This window comes from Sceloporus occidentalis, unplaced genomic scaffold (assembly GCF_023333645.1).
Source record: "Sceloporus occidentalis isolate IW3139 unplaced genomic scaffold, rSceOcc1.0.p SCAF_66, whole genome shotgun sequence".
NCBI classification, from domain to species: domain Eukaryota; kingdom Metazoa; phylum Chordata; class Lepidosauria; order Squamata; family Phrynosomatidae; genus Sceloporus; species Sceloporus occidentalis.
Window position 1 is genome coordinate 2,523,425 of NW_028317046.1, and position 20,576 is coordinate 2,544,000.

The window sequence follows — 20,576 nt, forward strand, 5'->3', positions numbered from 1 at the left end:
CGCCGACAGCAGCCGTCCCCCACGACAGTCCCACACAGAGCCTGGAACATGTCTGTTGTACACAAAGAGCCTCGTCACACGGCTCCGTATACACGGGCAGGGGAAGCCAATCCCAGACGCACACAAAAGGCAGACACTAGACCCCCTCGGCAGAGTTAATTCCTATGAATCAAAGCCGCCCGAGCCCTGCCGAACGCGTTAAACCAAAGAACTACAAAACAACGCTAGACAAAACGTTATTGATCCGCTTTGCCGTTCACCCCCGGGCCAGTCCAGAGGACATGTGCCAACACGGGAAAAGCATTCATCCCTATTTAATATATTTCATAATGAAGGAGATTCCCAGACACCACAAACCTAACAATTTATTGCCTATAATATAACTCTATGATTAACATTCATTAAAATTGTCTCAAAAGAACAAAATAGACAAAATATCACTTAACCTCTTTCCCTAACGTATCGGCTCGTCTTAGTCTGTCGGTTCTAGTTTTTTCAGGTCTTTTGAACGTAGGGACTGTAAGAAGCGCTGCGGGAATTCTTTACTCAATATAAATAAAATATAATCATTATTAATAATCTTTCACAGAAAGAGGGACTCTGGCGATCTGTGATACTCCCCACATAGGAGAGCAAACTGGGACATCTCCGCACGCTCACGATAACAAAAGGAACAATCATTACACCAACGGAACGTCAGTTACAGCGATCAGTTTGTAGGACTCCATAGCCTGCATTTTACCAAAAACAATAGCATTTCAAAAATGTATCCAATTTGTATGATGTGCTGACAAACGTACTTGAAATCTTACATTTCACGCCCTAAGATCTGGCAAAAAAAGTACAAAACCGGCTTTCTGTGAATCTACAGGCAACTCCCATGATTCCTAAATGAAACAGACAGACAGAGACAGACACAGACAGACACAGAGACAGACAGACACACAGACACACACACAGACAGACACACAGACAGACACACAGACAGACACACAGACAGACACACAGACAGACACACAGACAGACACACAGACAGACAGACAGACAGACACACACACAGACACACACACAGACACACACACAGACACACACACAGACACACACACAGACAGACACACAGACAGACACACAGACAGACACACAGACAGACACACAGACAGACACACAGACAGACACACAGACAGACACACACACACACAGACACCATTGCAGGTAACATTGGGATGCCTACTAATCCCACTAACTGGCTGGGGAATCCGGGTAACACATAGCAGAGGATAGACCGTAACCTGGCGAACATCATGCTGCGCAGGTACACAGGGGGAACCTGCTTATCATGCAGGCATCTCCACAGTTATCTCTTGGCCAGAGCTGGCTTGGGGCTGTCCAAGGTCATCGCTTCACCAATAAACCAACCTGTCTATGAGCACAAGGTCATTCGGTGCCGTTTAAGGCTGCTGCCTGAATAGCAAGCAGTGTGCTTGTTACATAACGAGAAAAGAGGATTCCTCCCGCAAGACGCGATGAACAGCCTCCGATTATCATGTCTGCCGAGGGGAATACAACGACGGACAATAAAGCAGAGGAACACAGAACCTGCCGGCAGATCGGCCCCATTCGGCCCCCGTTTCTCCTGCTGTAAAGACGCAAACCTTAATCAGACGTTGGTCTCGTCTTAGATTCAGGAGCCATATGCCCTATCCCATGCATGTTTAATCCCCTCACTGTATTACCCTCTACCACTTCTGCTAGGAGGCTGTTCTACTTATCCACCACCGTCTCAGTAAAGGGAAACTTCCTTTTCATCAATGACATGATGGCGATTGTACGAATCTTAACGTTTAGTTTAGATGTTGCTACAACTATTCTGCTTTTATTGTGAAGAGTAGCATTGGAGATGTTGAACATATAAAATGCATTTCTTCCAAACACGTTACACAGTAGCATGACATTTTTACACGGAAACATTATAGATACCCGGGGAAAGCTAAATATTATATTCATATTTCTAAGAACAGAAGAGCTATAATCAATCATATAAATGGAAAAGGAGATCTAGGAAACACAGGGTCTTCTGCGTAAAAGGTGCAAAGATTGACAAGTAGTCCTCTCACCAAAGCAACCAATGAAAAGTCCCAATCAGCGGAATCTAGTGGTTGCTATGGTGATATATGAAATGTTACAAATAAAAAGTACCTGCATCACTTCTTACACGATGTATCACGATAACTTCTCAAATTAACGAAACCCCCTCGGCTGAAAGTTTTGTGTCCTTTACTTCTAGAATCTGGAACAATTCCATTGGTACGCAAGTGGCATCCGGCTATATTGCGGGAAACCCACCGTACAGCCCACGGTAAAGAGATCCGGTACCAATACGCTCCGGCGCTGCCACAAAGCGCTTACCACTTTTACACTACTCGGCAACCAATCAGCATCCGCCGCAGAGGGCAACAAGAAAGATCCAATGGATCCCTATGCAGGATCCAAAATATAGCCTTCAGAAAGCAGGACTTGCTCTGCCGCACCGGAGCCATGGAAGGGTCCAGCCAGCAGTCGGTTTATTTGGTACGGGACTCCAGTGGCTCGTTAAACGTGTGTTTGATAAGCAGCACATCTTTATATTGTACAGCGCCGCGGAATATGTTATCGCTGAATAAAGGACAGTTACAATAATGACCACTGAGAAACGACCATTTGATGGGCAGATTTTACCCCAACTGTGCGATGATTACAGCAGGGTTGTGTATAAAAGCTTACAGCGCCAAGTCTTATCACCATAGCAACAAATAGCAGAAAAAGAGCATTAAACAAATGTTGCAAAAACGAAAACCTTAATCAGTCGTTAACCTGTCTATCCCATGGATGTTTAAATCCCCTCACTGTATTACCCTCTACCACTTCTGCTGGGAGGCTGTTCCACTTATCCACCACCTCTCAGTAAGGTAAAACTGTCTGACATTTGTGGAAATAAACCAAACGTGCCATCTCATAGAATGATATAGGATTAAATGCACATCCCATACCTTGCACTGGTTCAACTTTTTATACATTATGAAGAAAGCCGAAGGCATCACCCGTCCCGCCTGCCCCCCCAATACACCGAGCAGCACCCGTCCTGCTTGCCCCCAGTCCCCAATGCACCGGGCAGCACTCGTCCTGCTTGCCCCCAGTCCCCAATGCACCGGGCAGCACTCGTCCTGCCTGCCCCCAATGCACCGGGCAGCACTCGTCCCGCCTGCCCCCAATGCACCGGGCAGCACTCGTCCCGCCGGCCCCCAATGCACCGGGCAGCACTCGTCCCGCCGGCCCCCAATGCACCGGGCAGCACTCGTCCCGCCGGCCCCCAATGCACCGGGCAGCACTCGTCCCGCCGGCCCCCAATGCACCGGGCAGCACTCGTCCCGCCGGCCCCCAATACACCGGGCAGCAGCCTCCACCCAAGGGCCGAGTTGTTCACACACAGAGCTAACCCAGCAAAACACAGGGACACACAAGCCCAGTCAGCGAGTGACCGCCACGCCCCTCCCCAACTATCCCACCGACCTCCGGTCTTACCTTCGAACCAGTGCACACACAAGAAATGCTACGAGCACGGCAGCGGCACCGAGGCCGCCAAAAAGTAGCGGGATGTCCACCTCCATGTGTCCACTACCGTCATGGACAGACTGACAGAGAATCCGACCAGCGCGTGGCTTTCACTACCGTTTCAGCTAGCCAATCACATCGCAGCTTCTACGCGCTTCGGTTCCCACAGCCAATTGCAGAAGCTCAGGGTGCACCATGGGGCATGTTCGAAGACTGGCGCACGGGAGGAACGCTGCCCGGACTCATTCTAACAGGGGGCGGGGCCTTGATACGGCCGTGAATTTGCGCGCACACTGCCGTGTAGGGAGGTGTGGTCTTGGCACACGGACACGGAAAGTAGGGGCGGAGCTGCGCTCGTACGGTCTCCGGGGGCGTTAGTCGTGAAAGGCCGCGCAGAGGCGGGGGCGGCTGACTCACTAGTTCGTGCTAGACCAGCGGCTGAATCATAGCTGCATCGTGCCAACCGGGGACTCCGTGCAGCCCTTCAGTGACGGATGCACCGGGCGGGAGGGCGGGGAATCCGATAACAGCAGGATCAATAAAGATCTAGCAGAGAGTTTACTGCAGCAACGTCACTCATCGTCTGTGCCTGAGACAGTCCGGCCATAGTGAGTAACAAACGTTCGGCTGTGAGGAAAATCACTATTAGGAGTGAAGTGTCTGTCTGTATGTATGTATGTATGTATATATATATATATATATATATATATATATATATATATATATATATATATATAAATATGTGTGTGTAAATATAAATATATATGTTAATGTAGCATCAGGGCACGTAAGAAAAAGTAATCTAATTTCATAATTCGGTGTAAATTATATTTGTATATAATACAGAATTACCGATATATATCAGACATATATTTATAATTTATTAATCTTTTAGCTCCATCATATTCTGCAGCGCTGTATGCCAGGACATACGTAGCTGATTTGTTAAAGGATCAGGGTAACCCCCACAGCCCCACTATAGAAGAATGTATATGAACGTTCTCTGCGAGGATTTAATGCATTCCTCAAAAATGGAAAACAAGAAATCAGGCTTTTAAATCCCGTCACTGCGTCGCCCTCCACCGCCTCGCTCCTCCAAGCTGTGCGCATTGAGAAAACGAAAGATTCTGTAACACAGATGTTATTTATTGATTTATATAGCGCCATCATACGCCATAGCACTGGTGTATATACCCCTCAAGGAGAAGGTGGACAGGAGAGGAGGAAGGAACTCCTTTAGTTCCCCTTGGGAAGGAGCTGGTTACACTTCCGTCAGTGTAACGTAGGCTAACCGGCTTCGGCCCACGCGGGAAGGTGCGGGATCGTGGGGGGAAGCACCGGATACCTCCCAGTAATGTCCTCTTCTTTGGGTAATTGGGACTGGTTGTGCCCGGGGCTTTGGGCATCGCATTCTGAATCATGGCTTATCCCGTCTGTGACGCTGCCCGATCCTTCAGAAATTCAGCCTGGTTGAGTTCTGGATGACTTGCCCCGGAGGTCTCGTTAGGGAGAGGCAGGAGATCGGGGCCAGCAATTTAACACACAAAGAGTTGGAGTGTTTGGCACTAAACATTTATACTTTTTCCGTACCCAAAGTGATAAAATTATCCCCTTAAGGACAATGCATTTTGTCATTAAGGGGTTAAAGGCGACGGTCCGCACTTCATTAAAGGCTACTTGTTATCTCAAATCATTGGAACCCGGTTTTCAGCGGAATCCTCCGGAGACAGTAAAGGTGCTGCTCCACATAGACATTTTCCCCAACATTCCACGATATTTTTTTTATTATGGAATGCATCCTAAATAAGTATTCTTTATTTTAAAAAATAAACATTTTTCTGTATTTTCTTGAATCCTGTCTGTCTTCATCACTGAGCCTGCCCATCTCTGACATCACAGAAGGGGCATTATCTTTAATCGCTCCTATTAACTCTCATCACACCTGTCACGCAGAACACCTCACTCAATCACACTCGTGGCCGGTGGACGTGGCTGTAGGCAGTCAGACTCCTGTGATATTATACATAGGGGACGGCTTTGGAGGAATGACAGCTTTCTGTTGCTAGGCAACCAGTACTTCAATAAACCTTTAAATACAGTTTTTAAGAGACAGAGCATTAAAGAGAAAACCAAAGTGGCGGATTTCTTTCACTCCTTCGTACATGATACAGAACTTTAATATTTTAAGAAGCCCCCAAGGTGTAACAAGACCTTTTAAAGAATGTTGCAGGTTTATACTAGAGGTAGCCGGGCTTGTCCTGGAATGTCATGAGAAGGGGCCGAACTGGGCTCTGGGCTTCGCTTGTCCCCTGATTCAAGGAGTCCTACGGTGATGTGTACGTTGGAGTCAGCTGTTGGTCTTGAGCCTATGACAGCTCTTCTACTTATACTAAATACTCATAAACCCAACAAGAAATATATACGGGATGCATTTGGGCCAGAAATACACAGGATCATGCCATGTAAGAGCTGACATTAAAGGAGAAATCCAGACTTTTGATGGTTTCAGTAGGAATCCATCTACATTGTCAGTACATACCGGCAATGGTCGCCAAGTAGATTTTTGTTACTTGAAGCAAAAAAGCAGGAAACTTGCATAAAATTCTGCAGGGTGTCTCCGGGTGAAGCCCCCGCTGCCCTGAGTCTCCGGCTAGGTTTCTTCATTCTCCGGGCAGAGAAAGCAGTGTGTGGCCACGCCCACTCCCTGCCCATGTTCTGTCTACTCCTTAGCCACACCCCCTACATTAGAAAAGTACTATGGGGCTAGCCCCCCCCCCCACAAAGCCAGACCCCCCACCCCTCCCACCCAGAAAGGAGGCTTTGGGAGGACAAAAGCTAAAGGGTTCTAAAAGTACGGTGGGAGTTCTCCTTAAATAATTCCTTTAGAATAAACACCGTATAAAGAGCCCCCCCCCCGTCATGGAAATTATTTAAGACTTGGCACAATAACGTCCCAAGAAATAAAGAAGAAACGCGTTTAGGCGATACCTTCACTCTCTCTTTTATAGATATAAATAAAACCTGTGTGGCAGCCAAGGCCGCGTACATTAAATAGCAAGGATTTCAGTAAACAATCGGGACTCTGCAAGTTTAAAATAACAAAATATACAAATTAACTACTAACGTTAATGATAATCGAAACCTTCCAGAAAGAAAGAATCCAAAAGGGGGTGGCCCGCTAGGCGAGAAAGTCCTCGGCTTGTATTTAGCGGTCATAACAGTCGCACAAGTCCCACGTTTTGGTCAAAGTCCCTCGGGTGCCTCCGGCCGGTTATTTGGGCTTGTCGCGGAGAAGGTAGACCAAGATTTCGTACGTAGAGAGCACGATGGCCGTGTTGGGGATTTGCCGAAAGAGCTGGGCTAAAAGTCCTCTGTAAAAAGCCGCGTAGCCCTCTTCTCGGGCCACCAGTCGGGCGGTCTGACAAAATGTATTGTACTTGGTGCCTTCTTCCCGCAATCGGGTTCGGATCACCTCTAATAAAAAAAAAAAAAAGATATAAAAAAACAGTGGCTACGACAATGCTTTTCTCGATCTGTACAGGTCACATGGTTCTGAGCGCACCGCTTAACCCCCGAGTATCTGGGGCCGAGAGCAGAATACGTACCATGTGGATATGCGATGCAAGAAGCGCACCCCTTGGCAAACGCGGCGGAGAGCATCAGACCCAGGAAGTTAGCTGAACTTTTCTCTCCTGCCGGAGCTTTGGATGTCGACAGATGGATCTCTTGCAGATGCTTCTTCAAACCCTCGTATATAACAAAGCAGATGATGGTCTCCGATATCCCGGCGTAGGAGGCTGTGAGACCCCTGTAGAAGCCGCGCACTCCTTCCGTCTGGTACACGTAGCGAGCGCACTGCAGGGCGTTCATCTGCTTCGAGCCCCGCACTCTAAAAGATGCAGGAGAAAGAGAAAAGGAACGGGTAAAAATACGAAGCTCCTTATATTACTGCATTATTCAGAATAACGCTTGCTGCCAGCATTGAGACCCCACGCTTCCAGCAGCCAATCAGTGACAAGGACAGACAGATCATGAAGCAGGAAGGCAGCTGCAGCAGCAGGGCTTTGTTTTCGAAGAATGCATATTAGTATGTATTCTATAGTAGGGGTGTCGGGTACATTAAGCTGCCCCTTTATCGTTATTTTTGTTCTCCTGAGATTGCGGGTGCGGACCCCTGCTTGCCGAATGTGCCGTCGTTGCTCTTTCTTTCTTGCCTCTCATTGGCTGACATGCAGTAAATCTGTCCCTTTAAAAATGATCATAAAAGGACCGTCCAAAAGGAGTCATGGTTAAAATTGCAGCTTATATTACTAAGGAAGTAGGGGAGAAAAACCTTTTGTTTTTCCCCCTAAAATTCAACACAAACCAATTGTTCCTGAAACATCTCATGAATGATCTTACCTCCTTTCAAGCTGCATTCGAGTTTTCACCATCCAGATTGGGTTCATCATCGTATTCGTCACAAATGCTAAAAAAAATAATAAAAAAAAAAAAGACAGAATAGGTAAGTGATATTTCAGCATTTTTTTTTTTGCCTTGAAAATTGCAGCTTAGATGGTCGGACCCTACTTTCCGCCCCCCATGAAAATGAAAGCTCCGTGGCATCGCACTCCCAGCAACTCAAGAGTCACAACAGACTTTAATTATGACCCAGATTAGAAGGTCAGGACAAATGGAAAACACTTGTACAGCGCTGTGGAGTATGATGGCGCTATATAGAACAATGAAGAATAATAAAAGACGCTCTGCCCAAAAAGGTTAAGGCAGAAGGGGTGAAGGGCTCTCCTGCGCTCTGTAGGGTCTGCCGGGAATAGGAGCTGTAATACTCCCAGTCAACCACAAGGCGGCGCTGCCGAGCCGCGTGAGATTGCTGACCGCAGTGTACTCCACGAACTGCGGAATCAGCTCCTGGCTCCCGGCGCCCTCTCTAACGCAGCGTTTTCTAGAGACGTCCCTCTGTCGCAGAGCAGCGTTCCCGTTTGCGTCAGCGCATCCCTGCAATGCCGTCAAAAAAACAGGCGAGGACTCACGAGGCCGATGGCCGCGACATGCGACGGCTTGGCCTTAACCGTTTCACTACCAGGACCACTAATTGGTAAATCCCCGATCGGATGTTGGTAGAGAATTGCGTAGAAAATTTATTATGATTTAATTCAACACAAAATACATAAATTGTAAGTAAAGTATACGCTACCTGCGCAGCCCGCGGAAAACATGTGCACGATGTTACTGTTGGGGACAAAAATGGTGTTGAACTGCTCCTTGGCTTTGGAATATGATGCAAAGTAGACAGCCCTGGAACATGGAAGAACATATATCTATTAATGCAGAATAGAAGCCACCTGGTGTAATGCAGCCCGTCAAAGGCTTGGCACATTTTCTAGGGCCCCCACCTCCCTCCGCATAAATTCTTGCTCCTTAACAGCTTGCAGCTCATCGATGCCCGCTCTAGAATCCTAAGGTGATCGCAAAATAGTCGGGTTCCTCTTCTAATTTAAAACATGCATTAATATAGAAATATAAATGAACCCCGCTGTGAGTGAGGGGGTCCGCGCGATGCCCGAGACACCCCCAGATCTGGAGTCATTGTAGTTACCTGGAAGGCGCTACTCCCACAAGGTTTGGACCCAACCCTCGGAAGAGAGATTTTGGTCCCTCCTTTTCAAGGATTGATCTGTAAAAAAACAAAAGCCCACACGTTAAGAGTCAATAATAAAGACTAATAAAAGGAAGACGGTTCCAGGAACAACTTGCCACGGAGCGGGCGCACCGCTTCTATATCACACGGATTGCACGCAACCTTCCAGAGAAGATACAAAGTTCTCGAGTGTAGAAAAGTGTTTTTGGCAGATTTGGAATCACTTTTTTTCTCCAAATTATGATTTTCTAACGGCTTCAATGCAGCTATTTTCCGGTGTAAGTGGGCACCAAATGGATTTGGTTTTACCGCGCTTTCTGTATCCAGCCAAACCCGGCAGATCTCATATGATGTTCTTTTTGGGCTCTGAACCACGAAATGCTGTATATAATAAGAGTCTGCGTTCTAGAATCTCCCTTCCCTGAGCTGCACAAACCGATCCCAAAACCACAACACATTTTTGTGTAGATAAAAACCGGTTGCGTGTGAGACCTGCGAGTGTCTGTTGGAACCGGATACAGCAGGGGCCGGGGCCGTGCCGGCGACACTCGGGAATATATATATATTATATACATCGGCTTGGCGCTGCGACACATAGGTACTCACTTTAGAACTTGAAGGACGCTGGGGGATACGGAAGCAGCCGGCCTCACGACGCCTCCCCCGCTCAGGGCGCCCAGCTGTACCTGGGGGTAGTAAACGGGCTGGAGGGCGATTGCCGACGACTGTAGCCGCGTCTTGATAACTTCCAGCGGACAGGTGACGATGGCTCCCACGGTCCCTGCACACCTACAGAGGGAACAAAATGCCAACTTGAGTCGCGTCCGAGGCCGTAGTCACACACGAGATCTCTGAAGGGTCCGTACGGTCGGGGGTCACGCGAGGAAGACGGATAGAGCCGGAGCCGGAGCCGGAGCCGGAGCCGGAGCCGGAGCCGGAGCCGGAGCCGGAGCCGGAGCCGGAGCCAGAGCCAGAGCCAGAGCCAGAGCCAGAGCCAGAGCCAGAGCCAGAGCCAGAGCCAGAGCCAGAGCCAGAGCCAGAGCCAGAGCCAGAGCCAGAGCCAGAGCCTAGAATGCCGGTTCTCCACCTTCTAGAACGTAGACCTTTCCTTGGGATGTACCCCATCGTATAGCGGCTTCCTATCAAATATCATCAGCTTTTGGAATTAAGGAGTTCTTGGTGTATCCGCTGGACCCGATACCGAACCCAGACACACACTTCGGTATTTCAATGGAATGTATAATTAATTAGAATTCATTAATACACAGATATTGTTATTTAACACATTGCAGGCCATTTTTTATTTTTTTTTTAAATAAAAGCGGATTTTTTTTGTTTATGTTTATTATGTTTTTCTATAATTTGCCATCGCTAACAGGGATTTAAAAAGTAAAAAAACATGGATATTTGTTCCTACGAGGACGTGAGAATTAAAATAATTTGGCCAAGGTCGGAAACATCGTTTTGAGATTACAAGTAAATAACATTATGTACGGACGGCGTGGGAAAAGAAGAGGAGAAACCCCCAAAGGGACGTACGAATGCGGGGAGGTCTCAGGATAGGAGGTTTAACGTTCTGCGCACGCTCAAAAATCTGCACCTTGTTTTCAGTGATAAAAGCAGGAATTCCCGGACAGTTGGATTTATTATTCCAGCAACATGATGTAATAGATTGCATATATAATATGATGTAATATAACAGATTGCACTATGCCAGCAACCCCACCAAAGGCAGAACAGAATAACCAGGGGGGGGCAACGCATTAGAGCCCCGTGTCCCTAAACTCCTGGTAGAGGTCCTAATGCAGTTTAAGGACATGGGGCCCTAATTTGTATTTTGCTTGTATTTACGAGAATCGCATTAAGCGACAAACAGCTAACATCGAGTTCGCTTTGCCCTCTGGTGTAACGGTTTGATGTCAAACATTAACTACCTCGCGGTAACCATGAAAATATATTTACACGCCGATTCCCAAAAGCGCCTCTTAAAACCGGAGAATATGATCAAACTGGGCTAAAGGGGTCATACGAAACGGCAATTAGAAACATATTTAGAAGTCCCGCTTCCCCCCAAGCTCTACCTCTGTACTGGTTTTTGGGAGAGAGGTAGAGGTAAGGTGGATAGAGCATCAAAAGCTTGACTGTCCTGTGCAAAGCAGGACAGTTGGGAGGCATGTACCTAGCGGTGCCCTGAGCAGACACTGACAAGAGTGATGGGAGTGATAAAGGGCCCTTGGAACACAGGAGCGATAAAGGGCCATTGGAACACAGGAGTGATGGGAGTGATAAAGGGCCATTGGAACACAGGAGTGATGGGAGTGATAAAGGGCCATTGGAACCCAGGAGTGATGGGAGTGATAAAGGGCCTCTGTACGCCTATGACGAGATTCCATTAAAAATCAGCCGTTTCCAGCTACAATAGTCATTTACAACATTAACCCCGTCTGTGCTGGATTTCTGGCAGCAGCCAGCACCAACCTCAGAATAGTGTTTCGGCTTTGCGTGCCGGCAGAATGAACACGCTGTGACTCTGGGATTAGATCCTGCTTGTGTATTTGTTTTGTTCTTTGTCCCGCGTGTTCTTTCATGTCTCCTTCCGAGAAAAAGAAAAAGTCTTTTCACCCTACGGCTTCCCGGTTTCTTAGCCCTGGTGAGCTGCCAGCTATTCCCGCCGGAGGTAAAACATAACCTGCCCTTTCCAAAAAGTTAATAGACCAGGTCCGGGCCGCGGGTCGCCTGTAAGGAAAGTCAGACCAACGCTAAATCCTTAGCACCGGAGGAAACAAATTCTGCGTAGGTAGAACGCCGGCTCGGAGGTATTCAAACACGTATGCAAAGAGTTATGGAAATTGCCCAATTTTCCATGCTTTAGGAAGTCTTCCACCTGGTTGTCGTCTCATCACGCTACCTGGGAACTAAAACCCGGAGTCTCAGGTTAGGGGGCAGATTCTCGGGGTCGCACCATCTGGAGCCGGCTCCTTCCTATCTTACCCTGCTGTAATCATATATAAGACTCCCAAGTTGGGGGTTTTGTCATGGTTGATATCCCTGCTTGAATGCAGGTGACTCAATTAAGAGTATCTTTACATAATGGCGAGTCAAGGTTTCCACGAGGACCAGGATTAAAAGCCATTTGGCGAATCGCTGTGTAGCCTCTTTACAACGGGCTATTAAAGGGTTAATATTAAGAATCTCGGCTCCACTGGTACGCTGATAACTGCCTGTAAATTTAAATTGGATTTTCAGTGTCGGGAGCCAATCAGAACACAGTTCTGAATTCTACGCTTCTCCAGAACAGGCATCAGCCGGCAACCGGCAGATTTGGCTGGGATCGGCTTTCCAGCGGCACCTGTGCCCAAACGATCCGGGGTTTTGAGTTTCTGCACGGCTGGATCTCAGGGCGGCACCGGGAAGGGCCGGGCGTAGATTGCTTTACCGAGTTGTCCTGAGTTTCTCAACCAGCTGCATTCAGGTCAATGCCAGGCTGGGGACAGCAAGCGCAGATCTAAGAACATCCGTAAAAGTGTGATGTCACAACAACATTTCCGATATATATGACACCATATATCCCATTGTACTGCGCTACGGAATACGATGGCGCTATATAATAATAGGAGAGGAGACGTGGCGGATTGAGTCTGGGGCATTTCCGGCATCCTCAAGGTTCCTGAAAGTTTTCCGGACTTTCGGCCATTGCACAAGGCTTTTTGAGAAGTGGAAGTTGGAAAGTTGGCCAAAAAAACTCAGTTTGAGAAAAATAATAAAGAAAGGGAGTTCCTCCAATTAGCCAAAACTTTAAGCACAAACTCAGTTACCCCACTAATTGAAGAACTTTCCCACAGCCCCGCTTTTGAAAGAGGACTATGTTGGCTTCACGCCATGAAGGCCTCGGCCGCGGGACACAAACACTCGTCGCGGAGTAAATTGCACTTTGTCCGAGACCCCCGGAAATTACACAATGGCAAATATAAAAAAAGACAAAATAGCAAGCCATTCGTTGGCAGAACTTTGCCTATTTCAACATTTTTTCTTTTGTGTTGCACGTTCTGGAACCTGGTTTCTCGGTAGCCGTGAATTAGGTCAATGTTTTCAAACCGTGCGAGAGCGAGTGCATTCTCCGCACGGACCGGGGCCGGCCATCTGGATTTTAAGAAACATAGAATATGCCTGGAGATCGGCCCCCGTCTAGTCTGCCCGTTTCTCCTGCTGTAAAGACTCAAACCTTAATCAGTCGTTGGTCTCGTCTTAGATTCAGGAGCCGTATGTCTATCCCATGCATGTTTAATAGCCTCGCTGTATTACCCTCTACCACTTCGGCTGGGAGGCTGTTCCACTTATCTACCACCCTCTCAGTAAAGTGAAACTTTCTGACATTACATCTAAGCCTCTGACGCTCCGGTTCTACATTAAAACCTCTTGTTCCAACATATTTAAATTCCATTTCCTACTAAAGCAAATGAGACGCATCACACGGCGCTCGGTGAATCATCGGTTACATTGTGTCCAGGGCTCAGGTTAATATTTCATTCCGCAGTAATCGCCTCTGACTGTCCTCGGTGTTCCCATCTACGGGGGACTCATCTAATTACAGCGTTAATAATAAATTCAGAGCGACGAAGAGTTTGCAAACACGAGCTCAACATAAGAACAGCCGATTACGGCCATTCCAAGAGACGGCCATTCCTGGGCCGGGCACAGACTAATTGACTAACAACTGAGATGCTCCATTTCTGCTTCCCTCTCCATGCGCAGCGCGGCCTTTCATGCCAACAGCGTTGTCTTTGACCATCTGTATCAACAGACCCCGGCCAGCCGGCCACATCCTCCAGAACAAATAAAATGCAGCCCAGCTCAGCGCTAATTACTCACGCGCATTCAAATCGACATCAGAGTGCGGCGCGTGACAACGCAGAGGCTCCCGGGAGCCCGTTTAACCCTTAGATGCCTCGTGGTAAATTAGGAATACTGTGGATCTGTACACTTTACAGTTTAATGCAATACATGTATATAATGTATAGAAGAAGCAAATGTTATGCGTGTCCCATAGGACATGAAATGGACCAGAAATCCAGAGCAGACGGGGTTAATGCTGTAAATGACTATTGTAGCTGGAAACGGCTGATTTTTAGGGGAATCTCTTCATAGGCGTACAGAGGCCCTTTATCACTCCCATCACTCCTGGGTTCCAATGGCCTTTATCACTCCCATCACTCCTGTGTTCCAATGGCCCTTTATCACTCCCATCACTCCTGTGTTCCAATGGCCCTTTATCACTCCCATCACTCCTGTGTTCCAACGGCCCATTATCACTCCCATCACTCCTGTGTTCCAATGGCCCTTTATCACTCCCATCACTCCTGCGTTCCAATGGCCCTTTATCACTCCCATCACTCCCGTGTCCCAATGGCCCTTTATCACTCCCATCACTCCCGTGTTCCAATGGCACGTTGTGTTTGCTGATCCAAGTTTAAGTTTAAAAGGCTAATTGATGGCTAGAAAACACTTTTGCAATTATGTACTTGTTTTCCATGAAAACAGCTCAGTGTCCCCAAACTTTTGACCCCAAACTTCGGTGGTGTGTATATATATAGTAGATTATCACTAACAGGCTGCTTCCGCGCACGTGACCCTGGAGCTGCCGCCGGCTGCCCTTTCGCCCGTTCTGTTCTCGATATAGCTCAGCATGGGAGGAGGCCGGGTGTTCTTTTAATATCTCGGTCACACACTTGGCCGGGGTGGGGGGGAATGATCTTATTATATCGGCCGCACGAACGAGACGTCGAGTTCCCAAATCTTCTTAGCAGCGAATAATAAGCTGGAAGTTAGTTTTACTTCTAATCGCTTCTAATTTGTCACTCATTGCCTCTTAACAACAGTTGGGGTATTAACTCATCACCCCAATACCCAATCCCAGCCCCCATAATCTGCGATAGAACCTGCCAGCAGATCGGCCCCATCCGGCCCCCGTCTAGTCGCCCGTTTCTCAAACCTCAGTCAGTCGCTAGTCTCGTCTTAGATTCAGGAGCCGTAGGTCTGTCCCGGGTTTGCAGATACTAATTGTAACTGTCTGGGGCTTTATTCACTTAATGGCGAGTTCTAGATGTGATTTGCAAGAAGATGGAAATTTTTTTATCTTACTGCATTTCTCACAAAATTACACAACCCGAGTGTTCCGAGGAACAGGTGCGGGAACACGGGAAGAAACATTATGTTTCCTCTTAATTAATAGCTGTAGTTTTTTTTTGCTTTTAAACCCGGTGACATTGAAGATTACGTTTAAAAAACTGGATATGATGCAACGTTGCAGCAGAAACTCTCAGAGGACATGTCCTTCCACGCTGCGGCACCTTCCTGGAAGCAAAAGTAACTTTGTGTTCGTAAAAAAACAGTTTCACGGCGAAGAACATTTCTGCTACGCACGCGGGACATTAATTAAAAAAAAAATGAAAACTTTTTTTTTTTTTTTTTTTATTCATTCTGCTATAAAAAAATAAAACAAAAAGGTTTAAATATATTCTTTATCTCCTGTAATAAAGTTTTACTTTGGGGGGGGGGTGTTGGATAAACACCCATGCCTTGAAACTTTCTCCCTGCCTTTAGCCCAAGACTTAAAATAAATAAAAAACTGGCTCAGAAACCTTCATAATAAAAACAATGGCTTTAGAGATAAAAAAAACGTCTGTCCTCGAGTTACCTGGAATCTATCAGGATTTAAAGGGACATCCCGACTTTTTTTTTTTTTTTTTTTTTTTATAAGCACAGGTGGGTTATGCACCTGCCTCCTCTCAGCCAATCAGCAGCGAGATGCCTGCGCCAATGGTCTTAATGATTTGGGGTATTTTTAAACGCATAGATCTCGAGGTTCCGAATCAGTTCCAGAAGCTCGGCTGCACTTTAGGAGTTACGGCATCCTTTATCCTTTCTGCCTGACAACACGTAACGTTACATGATCACGACGCGTGTAACATGGTCAGACGATCTAGAGAGAGACGTGCACAGGCCTGTTTCTTTTCTAGAAACGCGGGGATTAGAGGAAACGATCTCATATAAATAGAGAACGCCTGATGTCTGCACGCAACGTGAAACGCAGACGGGCTGTGGAATTCAGGGGCTAAACGTGGTGCAGTCACCATAGAAACCAACGGAAGGTTCCTGCTGGAGGTAGCATTTTACATCAGGACTGTGCTCAATCTATATGACCCAACGTATTAAATGCCAGTATATATACTCTTCTAGCGTCGTCCCGGCTTACTGGGAGTTGGAGTCCAGGCGGATGCACCAGGGCCGCGGCCGCGCAGGGTACGCGGACAGATGCGGAAATTCTCTCTGTGTTAGAAATAGAAGCAGCGGGAGGTTATATAACCGAGTCGCGCAGGACGGAAGAGATTATATAACGTGCAGCTCCCAACACAACGTTATTTATGCCGGCCCGTAGAAAATCCATTAATCATCTTATGCATTTATAACGGGACATCGCATGGGACGCTACAGGCCGCTATTTTTACTTTTGATTGTCTGCATCAGACCGAAAACACGTCAGAACGGGGCACTAGAAAGGCGTTCTTCACCCAGGTGGCTCCAACATAGCAGTGGTGATGCACCGAACATGCGCGACCTGCACACCAGCTACCAGCAACCCCCCCTCCCTGTTACGCAATTGCAGCTTATCGCCAATTCTTACCCCATATATTATGTATTGTTTTATATAGCGCCATCATATTCCGTAGCGAAGTACACAGGACATAACAAGCAGTAAACAATTTAAAAATATAACACAAGTCTTGGAAGTGGATTAGAACTCTCTGCTTAGGCTGGCTGTGGGATTCCAATGGGATCCACATAGAGGGACATCGGCTTATCAGCCCCCTCCCTCCGTGCAGCCCCCCTTCTGACCCACGGATTATGATGTCATATTCCAACGCCGTGGCTTTTTAGAATGCGTGGAGCTGGGCAGAAGCAATAACACTGACTTGCCACGGCCCTCTATAGGGTTAATGGGCCGATTGGTCCCATTGATTAACCCTTTATTATGTGGCAGAGGGGCTGCCAGCCCAAGACTAGTCCCCCCTAGGCCAGAATGCACCACTGCGGAGGAATCATGGGAAAATAGGCATTGTGTAATAATAATAATAATAATAATGTGCTGGATCATCATCATGTTGGAGTTGGGGGCAGGGGGTATATTTGGGGCAGAAGATGTTACAGGAAAAAACTGTTACAATTTGGGACAAAGTAAAAGTACTGAATTATTTCACAATATCGGCTCTTATGGAACATTACGTAACATCCAGCACAATATTTATATTTATCAAAGACAATGAAGATCCAAACAATAAATAAAGCAGATACAGGCTGTTCTTTTGTCGGGGTACAAACCTTCATTGGGGTAAAAGGAAGATTTACTTTACTGAGAGGGTAGTTGATAGGTGGAACAGCCTCCCAGCAGAAGTGGTAGAGGGTAATACAGTGAGGGTATTAAACATGCATGGGATAGACATACGGCTCCTGAATCTAAGACGAGACCAACGACTGATTAAGGTTTGAGTCTTCAGAGGAGGAGAAACGGGCGACTAGACGGGGGCCGAATGGGGCCGATCTGCCGACAGGTTCTTTATTTCTAACACCAAATTCTAGCCGGCTAATACGGTGTCCCCGTACGGGGCGCAGCGCACCAGGGGCCCGAACCAATAACCCGAGTTAAATAAATCCAGAAAAGGAATTTTTAACAATGAAGTTATGAGAAGACGAGCAGAAACCAGGAACATAAAAGTAAGCTGCGTTAACCCTTTACTAAACATTATAAGAGACTGTTTTAATGTATGCAAATACTTAGAGGCACTAGAGCGCCAGCCAATAGGGTTTCACCAAACAGCGGAGAACAACGATCCAATCGCTGCTCTTTCTCTGCGATCAACGCGTCTCAGTGATCGGATCCTCGCGGTTACTGAAGATCAATCATTAATACCCCAGAACTGACAGCGTCAACAAAACGCGATATTAAACCCGATACTAAAGCCAACCGCAGAATAAACGAGCAAAAGCGGGCAAAAAGCAGGAGATATTTGCAACAGAGAGGAATCCTTCTCAGTGTTACTACAATAACTGCCAAAGGTCAGAGTAACAAGTGTCCAGTCCCTATATCTATATCTACACACGCAGTATTATATATATATATATATATATATATATATATATATATATATATATATATATATACACACACACACAGTATATACAGAGGAGAGAGAAGACCCCATTGCAGTCTATGGGGAGATCCCACCCTGATGGGTGCTGCAGTCTATGATGTCATTTGTGTGGATGTGTATGATGGGAGTTTTTCAACTGTCCATACATCTGGTAAAGAAGGGGTTAACTAACATCCTACCTAATATCCCGGTGACAGACACAAAATGCAAGCAGGAAACGGTTACAGATTAGAAAAAAAAAAACGGTTTCTTAAACATCATGAGGATTATTAACCCCTTGAATACCAGAGCTCAACAAGGCACTGAATAAAGGGTTAAGTCTGCCCCAAATCCATAATAACAGAAGTTAAAGCGCTACGAAACACCGCAAACAGAACTATAAGCAGAGCAGCTCGCTCTAACGCGTCATGATGTCATTAATAATAATAAATATAATAATAATAACAATAAATATAATAATAGATTATATTCCAGCTGCACCTCATCCCCATTAATAGAACGTACCAGGATTCTATGATCATTAACCCTGTAATGACAGGGGGGTCTCTGACCTTGTCCTCAAAGTAAGAGTTTCTAAATCAGCGTTAGAAGTCACTGGGACTTATTAAAATTATTTACAAAATACGGAAATAACCCAAATCGCCTTAATTTATTATTAATCCCACAATCAGAGACATTCTACACATATATTACGATATGGGTGTATGTGACGAGGTGGCACATGTCCTCTTACCCTCCAGCCAGGAGATGTAGCAGGGTGTCCTTGCTCTGAGCCATGCTGGACGGATAGGAAATAGGATTTCTGGGTCACAGCGACATCCTCACCCCGGAGGGGTTGGTAATGGATACGTCCAGGGGTCCTGAGTCCCGCTCCTGTCCCCTTCAGGCCTCCCTGTGACTCTTCTGGCCGGCAGAAGCCGGTTTTTCCTCCGGAGCCGGCTGGTGATATCGCGTCATCAACAGCAGGGAGGTGTGAGCGGTGACATCACGCGGGGGGGTGTGCAGAGCTGCAGCCAGTGGGGTGACACTGCGCGTGCGCTCCGAGCCGCTTGGAGACGAGGTGGTTACACTGCGCATGCGCGCCGAGCCGCTCGGAAATGGGGGGTGTTGTCCGTGACGCCAGTTCCCTGACTTGCAGAATGTTGCGTGATTCCTCGGTCAGGTCATTGAACATGTGCCCTGGGGGAGGGGTGTCACATGGGGCATGGAAATACATATATATATCCACCGGAGTAAACGTTTACCGATTAATACATAAGATATAGGGTAAGGAAGTTTACTGAGAGGGTGGTAGATAAGTGGAACAGCCTCCCAGTAGAAGTGGTAGAGGGTAATACAGTGAGGGGATTAAACATGCATGGGATAGACATACAGCTCCTGAATCTAAGACGAGACCAACGACTGATTAAGGTTTGAGTCTTTACAGCAGGAGAAACGGGCGACTAGATGGGGGCCGAATGGGGCCGATCTGCCGGCAGGTTCTGATTCTATGTAAAATAAATAGGAAGCTACATGCTTTTACGCCTGTGAGGGTGACCGCCGTGCCCATCTACCTATAAGATGCCCCTAGGTCATCTGCAGAGCGTGCAATCTAATGCAATAAAGGTTTCGCCTTCATCACATTCACATTTTGTTTCCCAGGACACACATGTCACATGCGTGTAAAGTGCTGGCCTGCAGTGCGTTCCGTGTTTTATGCGAGACGTGTTACCCATGCTGTGGATGAGCTACATGTGAAAGATATGTTTGTCCCGAGAAAAAAGGTCACTATGGTTACGCTGTTAAGTAATCGAGACGTGATGGCGACAACCACGTGTGCTTTTGAAGTGATAAATTAACCCTCTCCTCTGAGGGTAGAAGTGGTTAACATTCATGATGAGTGACCGGCAGCCAAACTCACTGGTCGTCATGGAAACCTTGACTTGGCAACCATAGCGCACTGGGGGCAAAAGCACCAGTTGGGAGTCAGCTATTAGATGTTGCCCCATCACCCTGACATTGGGGCAAAACTTAATGATAACATAATGATATTTTTTTTCCGCAGCGCCCGGTCTGCAGCTGAGACTTCAACGATTTAAATGAAAAGGGAACTCAGACCGAGGAACTCGCCGTCCGGTTCCGCTAAACGTTCAGTGCAAGGGACC

At 47.0% G+C, this 20,576-nt stretch overlaps 1 protein-coding gene across 1 annotated transcript; it reads right to left on the bottom strand.

Moving 5' to 3' along the window:
• Positions 1-6,859: 6,859 nt before the first annotated feature.
• LOC149286861 (solute carrier family 25 member 33-like) lies at positions 6,860-19,209 on the bottom strand. Its single transcript, XM_089493738.1, has 7 exons — positions 19,166-19,209; positions 9,833-10,015; positions 9,185-9,262; positions 8,783-8,883; positions 7,990-8,056; positions 7,194-7,477; positions 6,860-7,062 (listed from the first exon to the last, which is right to left on the bottom strand). Exons 1-7 carry the CDS (start codon positions 19,207-19,209, stop codon positions 6,860-6,862), a joined length of 960 nt encoding a protein of 319 aa, XP_089349864.1.
• Between the last annotated feature and the right edge of the window lie 1,367 nt (positions 19,210-20,576).